The sequence below is a fragment of the Chelonia mydas genome, chromosome 1 (assembly GCF_015237465.2).
Source record: "Chelonia mydas isolate rCheMyd1 chromosome 1, rCheMyd1.pri.v2, whole genome shotgun sequence".
NCBI classification, from domain to species: Eukaryota; Metazoa; Chordata; order Testudines; family Cheloniidae; genus Chelonia; species Chelonia mydas.
This window is the reverse complement of record NC_057849.1, coordinates 148881636-148895415: the sequence shown is the minus strand read 5'-3', so window position 1 is coordinate 148895415 and position 13780 is coordinate 148881636. Positions and strand designations below refer to the sequence as shown.

General features: G+C 41.3%; 1 protein-coding gene across 7 annotated transcripts in view; it reads right to left on the bottom strand.

Annotated features, from left to right (window-relative positions):
- The window catches only part of SYTL5 (synaptotagmin like 5), a 161733-nt gene that overhangs the window by 80729 nt on the left and 67224 nt on the right, over positions 1-13780 (bottom strand). For all 7 annotated transcript variants that reach the window (XM_037902284.2, XM_043538038.1, XM_037902273.2 and 4 more), the window contains exon 3: positions 11414-11629. In XM_037902284.2, coding sequence (XP_037758212.1) covers positions 11414-11629 — 216 coding nt within the window. The remainder of the gene's footprint in view (positions 1-11413; positions 11630-13780) is intronic.

Genomic DNA, 13780 nt, shown 5'->3' with positions numbered 1-13780 from the left:
ATTGCACCTTCTCCTCTCTCCACTGTGGAATATCAGAGCTAGTTTTGATTCCAATAGGAGTCTAGTTACAGGCTGCTAAGCTGAAATCACTTTAGGCCAATGGTGCACCAGCACTGAGGCTCCCCTACTACAAGCTGAAATCACTGAGCCTTGTGTTAAGTGGGGGGGGCCCCGAAGCTATATTGTGGAGCACTTCGCAGGATGGCTGGTGCAGCTCATGGGATGGCTAGTGGAGCGGAGCAGTTTGCGAGACAGCTGGAGTGGCTCACGGGATGGTTGGTGGAGTGGAGCAGCTGCCAGAGCAGAGCGATTCATGGGATGGCTGGTGGAGCAGAGCAGAGCAGAGCCCCAAGGAAAGGTGGGGCAATTGGCTTCAGACCACGTAAGGTGCCCCTTAACTCCCCCCCTCCCATTTCCACCCAGGTTGGGAGGTAAAACTCTACAGATAAACTTTTGAACTCTGGGGCTGCACTGACCAGGAACAGAGACTTTTGGGTTGGTTGACTTTTGGGTTGCTGTACTCAAGAACCAAAGGCCCAATTTGCTTGGAGTGGGTTTTTGCTCATGGGTTGTATTATGAATCCTGTTGGTGCTGTTTCCCCAGCATAATGACACATTGTTTCTCTCTGTTATTAAAAGGCTTTTGCTACACTCAGACTCTTGCGAGAGGGGAAGCATTGCCTCTTAAAGGCGCCCGGGGGGTGGTATATATTTGTCCCAGGTCACTGGGTGGGGGCTCGAGCCGGTTTTTCATTGTGTTATTGGAATGGAACCCCTAGATACTGAACCCGGCTCTTGTTGCTGCCAACTCTGACGGGCAGAAGGGTTACATATAGTTGGTGGGTCATATTTTTTTTCTTTTCGAAAGTGGTGCAAGGCATGAAGAAGGTTGACAGACACAATTTAGATGCTATTTTACATTGGGAAGCTGGTGACCAATTCAGATTGTAGCATTACCTGATTGGTAATGTTTAAGAAAAGCACTGTAATAAATGTTTATACCTCAGTAACTTTAGAACTGCTTTCCTGTGAAATAGACTAAGCCCATTCTTCTCCTTCAACACAGCTACAGAATTTATGGAGGGTTCAGAATAGTTCTACTCTTAAAATTGATTTGAACAGACATGCCTGAAATAAACAATAAAAGTAAAACCTATCATCTGCTGCATGAAATGTGGAGAATAAGGACATATGGATTCTTACCAAGCATTTGACCTCTCTGGACAAGTCTAGTGCCATCCATAGTGAAAGAAAATCATAAGTAGACAGTCATAGCAACTGACAGGTTGAACAGGCTTGGAAACCTCAGTGTCACCACCTTATATCTTTGTCTTTTTCATCATCAATGCAAAAAAAATTTAGGATCTTGAGTCACAGCAGCCTTCATTGTTAAAAAGCTCATATCTCATAGACCATATGTATAGAAATACGTATCTTCTAATAAGGCAAGGGAGTCCAAAAGTTAACTGTCAGACACCCCATACTTTCAATTTATAGTGAACAATTTACAGAAAGGGCTTCAGTAAGTTGCTTAATCCTTAAAGAAAGTTGCTTAATCCTTCATCTCCTTTAGGAGCATCAGATCCATTTACCTACAAAAATACTTTTTCATTCAAAATATAAAATGAATTCCTAAATCTGTCTTGAAGTTTGAATTTAATAATTGCATCTCACATTCCAAAACTAAAACTGAAGAACTAGAAATGAAACTGTCTCTTGCACTCTATTATTTTCAGACACTGATAACTGTAACAAGATGGGAGTGTTTTTCCTAGCAATCTATTTTTCTTTCTCCAAATCCTGATGTGGGACCAAACTGCATTGTATGACTTAGATAATTTTTTAGTATATTTAATGGGACACCGAACCAAAGCTTTTAGAGTATTTTTTTTAAACTGACCTGAGATCCAAATTCACATATGAAAACATGATATTCTTTTACTTACACCCCTCCAAAAGCCAACCTCTTGCATTCTCAATAGCAAGTGTAGCGATAAAAAATACCCTTTCCAATGCATTTTATCAAAGTAAGGTTTGGATGGGTTCTCCAGTATAGCGTCAGATAGAGTGTATTGAGACCAATAGCTTTAGTGAGCAAGCAAGAGGATTATGCAGTAATAACTTTGTCTGCTTCCTCTTACCCCTACCTTAAATGCCTGGGATTATTTTAAAGAAAATCATGCACGATCATAGAACCACAGAAGTGTAGAACTAGAAGGGACCTCGAGAGGTCATCTAGTCCAGTCCCCTGCACTCATGGCAGGACTAAGTATTATCTAGACCATCCCTGACAGGTGTCTGTCTAACCTGCTCTTAAAAAAATCTCCAATGATGGAGATTCCACAACCTTCCTGGGCAATTTATTCCAGTGTTTAACCACCCTGAACTTTTTCCTAATGTCCAACCTAAACCTCCCTTGCTGCAATTTAAGCCCATTGCTTCTTGTCCTATCCTCAGAGGATAAAAAAAGAGAACAATTTTTCTCCCCCCCTCCTTGTAACAACATTGATGTACTTGAATCAGCTGGGTGCTGTACATTTTATTTTGCGTTTCAATTGACTCATCACATATTATTCATCAATCTACATAGTCCCATGTCCTGAACTAAATGGCTCAATAGTGTGAGCAATTATTTGAAATCCTACAGTCCCTTGCAACTCTATCACTTACCCTCTCCTGCCAAGGGAGGTTGCATCCGGTAGCAGACTCCTCTACAACTAAAGCACAGCGCAGCTCTGTGGGGTGCCCATGCCCATTTAATTTAAATTTGATATTTTTCAGCCTCGCCTTCCCCTTCCTGATGTGTTTCCTAACTATTAAACTGCCAGATAATCCCAGCGGTTTTCGCCTTTTTCTTTACAAGAGTGAATATGCACTTGGAGCTACCCATTTACTAGAACAGGTCAGGAATTTCTATTGAAATATTTTTTTCCAATGGAAAATGTGGTTTCCACAAAACAGAAATTTTCCATGGAAAAATTTCCATTTTGCAGAGAATTTTCAAACAGGACAATCTTAAAAAATTCATTTTTGGGTTGGGCCAATCTGAATTGAAACATTTCGGTTTGGACCGCTTTCATATTAAGCTGTGTCTGCCTGAGCTGCCACAGTGCCTCATGAGTGTCGTAGCTTGGGTTCCTCACGTACTGCAGTCTCCCCTCTGTGGAACTGCCACATTAGTCAGGGACAGGGCTGGCCTTACCATGAGGCGAACTGAGGCGGCCGCCTCAGGTGCCAGACTGTGGGGAGGGCGCCACTAGGAACCAGTGTGCTAGAAAATTGTGTCTGCTGCTGTTGCATATGTATTCTCTCTGCTCTACATGCACAGAGATGGTGGAGTGCTGTGCTGGAGGAAGGAGGGCACAAGAGACATAACAGACAGGCAGGAGAAAAGGTGAGAGGGAATAACACACAGCAGCAGGAGCTGCAGGGAGAGAGAGGAGGAGGAGCCTCTTATGTACCTCTCTAGCACCCCCAGGAACCTGGACTGATTAACACCAGCTTCTCAGGGAGCTTCCTGTTTCCTGCTGCTTCCCTGAACCCACTTGAGGAGAACAGGCAGTCAACTGACGTAGGAGCCAGTTAGGAGCCAGTTAGGTCCTTAAAACGCTGATATCTTCCCTGACTCAGGCCCTGCTACCAGCCTGCTTATTTGTCCCCTTCAGTTGAGTGTTGAGAGCCACTATAGCTGGCAGAGAACAATAGTCATGAGTGAAAGAAGAAAATGCCCCTCTGGGGCAGCATTCAGAAATAGAAAGAAAGCAAAGGAAGCTTTTCTATCTAAGCAGGAAGGAGCTCTCCTGAGATACATAGACACAAATGTTCACAGTGAGCCTTCCAGCCCCAGTGAGGATGTGAGTGGTGAGGAGATGCCTGATCTTCCAGTTAGTCAGAGTGCAGGTGACCTGGCAGCCACTGCAGCATCCATATCTCCATCTCAAATGGCTGTAACCATGCCCATTCCTGAAGAAAAAAGTGTAGATCAGAGAAGAGTGCGGTAGAGGCACAAGAAAGAGCCGCTGCTGAGGTTAGTTCCTTAAGTCTAGATGATCCAGGACTGTGGAGCCACTTGAGCAGTAGCCCGAGGCACTTCCTTGTACTGCATGGCCACAGCAAGTGAAAAACTTCATGTTCCCCAAAGACAGTGAAAATAGACATTTCCATCCAACACATTACTGGCGTGAAATCCCCAATGGTGACAAAGTGGAGAGGCCATGGCGATGTACTCAAAAAATCCAGAATGCTGCATACTGTTTTTGTTGCAAACTCTTCCAGTCTAATGTTCCAGACACATTGGGTTCTACAGGAACAAAGGACTGGAAAAATCTGGCATGCCATGGGAAGGCAGCAAATCACCAGAGAGCATTCCACAGGTGGAAAGAGCTTGAGATGAGACTAAGGTTAAAGGCCACCATAGATGATCAGCATCAAGAGAAGATTGCATCAGAGTCTCTTTACTGGCAAAATGTTCTGAAAAGGCTCATTGCCATTGTGAGAATGCTTGCTACCCATAAACCTAGCACTGTGTGGCACTTCAGATCAGCTGTATGTGCCAAACAATAGAAACTTCCTTAAAATTGAGGAGCTGATGGCGGAGTTTAATGCTGTACTCCAGGAGCATCTAAGAAGAGTCACCACCCAAGAAATGTACACACACCACTACCTTGGAAAAACAATTCAAAATGAGATCACACAGTTACTGGCAACAAAAGTAAACAGAAGATTGTGGCAGATCTGAAGGCAGCAAGATATTACTCTATTATTCTGGACTGCACACCTGACATCAACCATACGGAACAAATGACTTTAATGGTGCGTTTTGTAACAACAACGGAACCTAGTGAAAATGTCCCTGCAAAGGTGACTGTCAGAGAGCATTTTCTAGAATTTATTGACATTGATGATAGTACAGGAGCTGGTATGACAAATGTGCTTCTTAAAAAGCTGGAAGATACAGGAATTGCGATAGCTGACATGAGAGGGCAGGGCTACGATAATGGTGCCAACATGAGAGGAAAGAACAGAGGAGTGCAGACACGGATCCGAGAGTTAAACCCTGGAGCTTTTTTTGTCCCATGCAGTTCTCATTCATTGAACTTGGTGGTCAGTGATGCAACATCAGCTTCTAGTGAGGCTGCTGGATTTTTTAATGTAATTCAAAGCATCTATGTATTTTTCTTTGCATCAACTCATCGATGGCAAATTTTGAAGCAATATCTGGGAACATCCTCTCTGACACTGAAACCACTGAGTGACACACTATGGGAAAGTCGAGAGGAGGCGATAAAGCCTATCGAACACCAAATTGGGAAGATAGATGATACCATAGTTGCCGTTATGGAGGATAATACTATGACAGGAACTGTTCATGGGAGAACAATGGCAGAGGGAAATGGAATCACCAGAAACATATATAACTTCAAATTTCTGTGTGGCTTAGTGTTGTGGCATGACATAATGTTTGAAATAAATGTTGTAAGCAAGAGACTCCAAGGTGTTGACCTTGATATATCTGGGGCAATGGAACAACTGGACAAAGCAAAGTCATAGCTACAGCCTTACTGGTCAGATGAGGGATTTCAAAATGTTCTGAAGAGAGCACAGAAGTTGGCAGAGAAACTTCACATTGAACCTATTTTCCCACCCATTCAAGAATACAAGAGTCACCGAAGAAGAAGACATTTTGATTACGAGGCACGGGATAATCCCATTAGAGACCCCAAACAACAATTCAAAGTTGAATTCTTTAACCAGGTGCTAGATTGTGCAATACAGTCAGCTGAAGAATGTTTCATGCAGCTCAAGGAACACAGCAGTATATTTGGGATGTTGTAGGATATTCCAAAACTCCTCACTATACCTGAAGAAGACCAGCAATGCAGGGCACTAGAGACAGTGTTGACACAAGATGACATGCGCAATATTGATGCGAGTGATTTAGGTGATGAACTGAAAGTCCTTTCAAGACACATTTCAGCAGGATCAACTCCAAAGGCTGTTCTGGAATATATGTGCACAAATAAGATGACCACCCTCTTTCCAAATGCTTTTGTTGCTCTGCACATACTTCCAACACTTCCTGTAACAGTTGCCAGTGGAGAACGCAGCTTCTCCAAGCTGAAGTTAATAAAAACACATAGACGCTCCACAATGACACAGGAGAGGCTGGTCGGCCTTGCAACCATCTCACTAGAGCATGAGCTGGCCCAGACTGTGGACCTTCAGGAAGCAGTTCAAATCTTTGCAATCAAGAAGGCACGGAAAGCACCACTTTGATTATTCAAACAAATAAAAATGCCAGTGTTTACTATGCAGACAAGAAAAGTTACATTTGCTGTTCAGGCATTTGAATGTTAAGCGTTACTTAAAATTTTTGAACAAGGCATTTTAAGTTGTTAGTTCTCCTTTATGGGGTAGGTAGCAGAGCAGTACCATGAGAGGAGTAGAACGGGAAGAAGGCAGAATTGAGTTTTGGCCCAAGCGAGGGGGCATGGGGGCGTCATTTGAGCTCCCCGCCTCAGGTGCCAAAATGTTGTGGGATGGCCCTGGTCAGGGAGGCCCAGGACAGGAACAGACCATAAAAAAATATAGTCCAGTCAGGGAGTCCAGCCCATATAGGAGAATGAGGACATGGGGGACATGGGGCACCCAAACTACAACCCCTGTAAGACATTGTGGCAGCTCAGGCAGACTCAGTTTAACATTAAAACAAAACGAAGCATTTCAATTTGGTTAGATGAACTGCAACAAAACATTTCCACATCAAAATATTTCTTAGCTTTTCGTTCAGGATGAAAACAAATGTCTAAACAGTGGAATCTCCAGTGGGACAGAAATTCATCCATCTCTACAACTTACTTCAGAAAAGTCTCATTGGACAAGCAGGTTACTCACAGAACTTTGTGCTGTGACAGAGAACAAGAGCTGTACCAGGCCCCCAGTAAAGCGAAGTAGTTAACTCTGGCTTCCCTTTGGTCTCCCATTGCACAGATGCTCAAGGGAAAAGCTATAAGAATGGCTGATGGGGAACCAGAGGCAGGAGAACACCTAGGGGAGGCAGGGCTCCACACCCAGGCTCTGTAAACTGGATGATGAAGCCTGGGCTGATCAGAACTTTTACTTATGGTAACTTGCTACAGTTTATAGTTACTGAGATTAGCTCCTGCTGATAAAACTCTTGTTGATAACTACTATACAATCAATCCACCATCTTATACACCCACGCATACGTGCAGGCACACATACACACCCCTTTCTGTGGGTTTGCTTCCACCCAAAATATTTGCAATATGCTCTTGAGGAAAGAAAAAAAAGTGTAATTATTAATTTTAAAAAAAAAAAAAAGACAACCAGGCAAATTGTCACTGAAGAGTCACTGAAATTAAAAACAGTTAGAACCACAAGTAAGATTTTTGTGTTAACTTGTTTGAAATTTCTCTGTTTTTAGGCTCGCTGTGTGCTATGGAAAGTAATTAACATTACTGATGACTTTTCCTGTTACTTGGAGACAGCATACTTATTTCAAAGATGCAGATAAAGCTCCTCATTTCTGCTATGTACTTCTATGGCAACTTGGCTGTCCAGGCATTTAACCTCACTTATTTATTCATTCCACAGGAGTAAAAGATGTAGGCCATACATATATAATTAGGAATATTTATAGCCTGAAGTTTCAAACCAAGCTTCCTGGCATTCTGACTGCAGAACAGGGCTTTCCCCAACCTATCACAGGCACCTTGTTAAACAGGTGTGTTTAAAACACAAACTGACCAAGGTTTTATTGACAGGATTTTAGTAAATACACCAAAAAAAGCCCTATTAAAATGGAAAGTTTCAATCCAAGGTTAAACATTTCTCAGTTACTATTCATTTGAGAAAACTATTGATGACAATTGGTCCTTATGCAGAAAGGGAAGAAGGAGGGAAAACTTTGAAGTCCATTAGGGACCTCACAATACAGATTCAATTTAACCAGGGAAGTACTTAAATACTACAGTGATTAAAACTATAGAAGACCCTAAGTTTATGAACAGGTGACTAAAGACTATATTTAGGCTTGATAGGATTATTTTTTTAATCAGTAAATGCCAGTAAATGTTGATTTTACTGTACACACACAAACCAGCAAAAAACATTTCCATCAATAATAGTAAAAAATTTAAAGATAGGCAAAGTATGAAAAATGCTGCTTAAGAACTTATATAAATTAAATATCCTTAAATCAAACTCTAATATTTTGACATGTGATGTTGACAATTTGTGTTTTAATGGTTATAAAGCTTTAACTTTTTGAATCTCAAGGTCTATCGCCCTCCCCCAATTTCCCTCAACTGTGAAAATTCAAATAGATAAAATTTGGGAAAAAATGCTTTAAAATGAACACCAATATTATCCGTCAAAATTATATATACAAAATACTGAATTCTGCCAAGCTTAACTATATTGTATTACACATGGCGGCAGAATTAAGAATGTGGGACAACCTTAGTTTTGCATTTCATGACTTCTGGGCACTTTTACAACCTTGATCTCTGCCTGTTAAAATGGGGACGCTCCAAATGACAAGATAACTAATTCTCTTGTTCCTGATCATGAATAATAGTGTTCATTTTCTGTTTTCTAGTGACATATAGTTCTTTTGAAATACAATTTGCATATAAAGCTAGATTTCTTTATGTTGTATTTAAAAATGCTTGAGGATCTCATTTTTTATATTAAAATTTCCACCCACAGAGTTTAATGAAGTTCTTCATGAGGTGATTTTTCTTCTGAGGGTTCTAGAATGTAGTGAATGTATTGTAATGGCCTATTCCCTCCCCGCCATTAGCAGGGCTGAAGGCAAGTGTGGTTTGAGAGAGAGGCTGGGGCAATTAAAACAAAGTGGTGTTCTGGGGGAGCTGGAGCTACCTTTTGCTGACTCTGGGGAAGTAGATGCTGTTGTGGTGGTTTGACTGTACTAAAGTTTTGTTGGCGTTTTTCGACATGGTCTTTCCTCCTTCATTCAGATACTCTGATGCTACAATATTATTCCCTACATTTATCTGATAATTAGTTACATCATTTTATTTAAAACTATAAGTATTTTTAAACAATTTGGAGATAAAGGCTGCATATTCATAATTTGCCACATCTTTCTCTGGATTTCTTGACATTTGAATGGAAAGCCACTGTAAATATTAGAATAGTGCTGAAAATCTGTCATGGACTACATGACAAAATGCCTTCTTACTGCAGAGAAAATGCCATGGATACCTCTGACATAATGGGTAGGCGGGACTGAGAAATCAAACTAGAGAAATCAAGAGGAGTGAAAGATGGAAGTTTATTAAAGAAAGAGACAGGTGATGTTCAGATTTTCTTTCATGGCTATGTGTTTTGGCAACCATCTACATTAGAATATCTACTCAGATCAGGCAAACTCGACAATACACTCATATGTCCAGCCATGATAGAAACGCACAGGTATTATTTTCAGTAAACACACCAACAACAATACTTTGCTGCACCATAGTAGGCTTTCCAATGACTTGAAGAGAAATGCTTTTGAAGCTTACTGAAGAAAAAATGGATGATTCAAGCGTAATAGATCCACCTACAGATCATGGATTAAAATGGTGGACTACACTGGTAATGACGAATAGTCTTTCTTGTCCAACAGCAGCTTAAGGTCCTATGTGAGAGGAGTTGGGTGATCTCATTTCATAGCGGACAGAAATAGAAGTTACACATCCAAAATAGAAGTTAATAGCACACAGGTGACGATTTCAGCAGAAAAGTCAAGATTCAGATGACCAAAGAGCCAAGCACTGAAAGAGTAGAGTGTCTAAACTGCCCCCTCAGTCCTACAGGTGGTCCCTTTCAAAAGAAACGCTAAGTCATATTGGTGGGAGCGGGATAGGGAAGCTTGAATAGCTGTTGCTCATGCTGTATCAGTCTTGTGGATAGACAAGATTTCATTCCTCAGGGGTGTCAAATTTGGAATCTTCCATGAATACTAAATTAAATGTAGTTTACAGGGAACACTTTTGCCAAGATACAAGCACAATGAAACCACCATGAAGGAAACAGACACCTTTTACAGATCCACACCACACAGCTGAAAAATAACGTTGAAGTTTTTGCCCCTCTATTCACACCTCTTTCACTCCACGCAAGCTGCATGACTAACTGCTCCATCCTGTCATGTTCCCACTCATTTCCGTACCTTCTCCCTCTGCCATCACATAACCCTCTCCTCAAATGCAATTCTTTCAAAATGCCTAAAACCCTAGCCTTCCCTGCACAAAAATTAAATAAGATGTCTGAAAATAAAACTGAACAAATCCAAACTAGAACTGTGGCAGTATCAAAAGGTATGAAAATCTACACTGTCCAATCACAGTGTTCCTAGTTGCATCCCATCTCCCATCCTTCATTAGTACACTGTCTATTTAGATGGTAATCTCTTTGGGGCAGGAACCTAGCATTACTTGTCTGCAAAGTGCCTTCTGCACAGTTCAGAATATACAAATAGATACCACCTGCTTGCAATAAGAACCTGTTCACTACATTTAAAAATCTAGGAGTAAAATGGTACTTTATGAATTGTATAGTAAAAGTAAAATTATGCATAATGCTGATATATCAGTCTAGCAGATTAAGCAAGAGATACTGTGGTGCTGTAAAATACATACAGACATGCTGTAACTTTGAAGTGCTCATAGGCAATTCTGTTTAATGATGACTGCACTGACGATTGCTTAGCAACATTTGATACCATACTCTATATTCTAACAGCAGAAAAGCAAAGGTTGACTCGCCCTGTACATTTGGCAGAATGCCATTCATTTCACAATTCTATCTAATTCTATAAGCATGGGGAGATGTTTTACATTAAAGCCTTTTTAACAGATGTGGAGGTGTTAATATAACAGAGGCTAATGAGACAAGGATAAAAGTGTTGCTGAAAGTACTTTTACTCGTATTTTTGCAGCCCTTCGCTTTTGCAAAATAAACAGATCATATTAGACTGGACATCCCTGGACCTTACATAGTTTTAGTTTTACTATTATTCAATTATTAGATCTGTTCCTTTATAATGAAAACAGATGTATTATAAAACAATAATCTTCTCTTATTTTCAGCTCATTCACACCTGTGGTTTAGCATCTGTGATGCTAGGAGCATTCTTTAAAAAAGCCAAAACACAAATAAACAAAAAACCCCAGCAACAACAAAAACAACAAGCAGGTGCTGAAGAGAAGATGATGAAATAAATATTGCTGAAAATATAAGCCACCTAAAATAAGCCTTTCCCCTTCTACGCCTGCTATGTTATGCCCTTGTGTTAAAGATGAGAAAGCAGCAGCAGCATAAACTTATTTATAACACAGATGGCTTCTAACTCCATATTTACAAAAGCTTCAGAACTTACGCAATCTTGGCGCACACAGTGCACTTCCAGTTCCCATCAATTCCCAAAACACGACACTTGTTGCAAACTGTGAGTTTGCATTCTTGGCACTGGTCCCCCCTGTCAAAGATTAAGCCCAGGTTTTTCTGACAGCGAACACAGACCCTGCCACTGTCCTGTCGGCAATGGCGGTTTCCACCTTTTCGTCTCACTTCCAACAACTCATTCTTCAATTTCCTGGAAATAAAAAAAAAGAGGGAACTTTAAATCTGATATACCACTGGGTTCATAGCATTTCATGGTAATATTCTGTATCCTCTTAGGTTCAAGTAACGGAGTCTCTAGGGAATGTGTATAAAATGATAACAGGATAAGAGTGCTAAGCATTATAGAAGACAACAGTAAAGAAGATCTATGCAAATTTAAGTTATATTTTCCACACCAAACCCCTTTACAGACAGACAGACATACTAACTACATAACCACCCCACACTGAAATGCAGCCCTCCATAAGATAAAATGCACCAGCTATTCAGCAGGTCACAACACCACCATACTTTCAGCTATGAAAAAGTATAATGTGGCCAACTGGAAACTGCAAGGTACATATAAGGAGGCAAAAAGCAAAAGCCTTAGTATAAATTTGGCTAGGACATTTGGGTTAACATTTCTAGATAAGTTCATGGAGGACAGGTCCATCAATGGCTGTTAGTCAGGATGGACAGGGATGGTGTCCTCAGCCTCTGTTTGCCAGAGGCTGGAAATGGGCGACGGAATGCATCGCTTGATGATTGCCTGTTCTGTTCATTCCCTCTGGGGCACCTGGCATTGGCCGCTGTCGGTAGACAGGATACTGGGCTAGATGGACCTTTGGTCTGACCCAGTATGGCCATTCTTATGTTCTTAACATGACTGTCCTTGCAAAAAGTACTAGGCAGTTAATAAAGATCCTGTGGTCAAGGCAACTGCTCTAAGGTTACCTGGAAGAAAAATCTCCAGTATCCACAGAGTCATCTAACATTATGCTGAGACATTGATTAAACAGTATTTATTCAGAGAAGAAAACCAGTTAAGTTCCCAACACCACACCCATACAAACACACAGACGATTATGAGCCTAAAGGTTAAGTGACAGATTGAACAGCGCAGGAACTGATCATTTCTATAGATCAGAAGAAAAATAAGAGGAAGAACTATTTCTTTTTTACTTCCATTAATTCTTTTGATAATGGAATCTGATTAGGATACATATATCATGTCACAATAAATATTTGGAGAATGACAATGTATACCTTCAAATCAGCAGCACTGCTATGGGTACCCGCATGGCCCCACAGTATGCCAACATTTTTATGGCCGACTTAGAACAACGCTTCCTCAGCTCTCGTCCCCTAACGCCCCTACTCTACTTGCGCTATATTGATGACATCTTCATCATCTGGACCCTTGGAAAAGAAGCCCTTGAGGAATTCTACCATGATTTCAACAATTTCCATCCCACCATCAACCTCAGCCTGGACCAGTCCACACAAGAGATCCACTTCCTGGACACTACGGTGCTAATAAGCGATGGTCACATAAACACCACCCTATACCGGAAACCTACGGACCGCTATTCCTACCTACATGCCTCCAGCTTTCATCCAGACCACACCACACGATCCATTGTCTACAGCCAAGCTCTACGATACAACCGCATTTGCTCCAACCCCTCAGACAGAGGCAAACACCTACAAGATCTCTATCAAGCATTCTTACAACTACAACACCCACCTGCTGAAGTGAAGAAACAGATTGACGAAGCCAAAAGAGTACCCAGAAGTCACCTACTACAGGAGAGGCCCAACAAAGAAAATAACAGAACGCCACAAGCCATCACCTTCAGCCCCCAACTAAAACCTCTCCAATGCATCATCAAGGATCTACAACCTATCCTGAAAGACGACCCATCACTCTCACAGATCTTGGGAGACAGGCCAGTCCTTGCTTACAGACAGCCCCCCAACCTGAAGCAAATACTCACCAGCAACCACACACCACACAACAGACCCACCAACCCAGGAACCTATCCTTGCAACAAAGCCCATTGCCAACTGTGTCCACATATCTATTCAGGGGACACCATCATAGGGCCTAATCACATCAGCCACACCATCAGAGGCTCGTTCACCTGCACATCTACCAATGTGATATATGCCATCATGTGCCAGCAATGCCCCTCTGCCATGTACATTGGTCAAACTGCGCAGTCTCTATGTAAAAGAATAAATGGACACAAATCAGACGTCAAGAATTATAACATTCAAAAACCAGTCGGAGAACACTTCAATCTCTTTGGTCACTCGATTACAGACCTAAAAGTTGCAATTCTTCAACAAAAAAACTTCA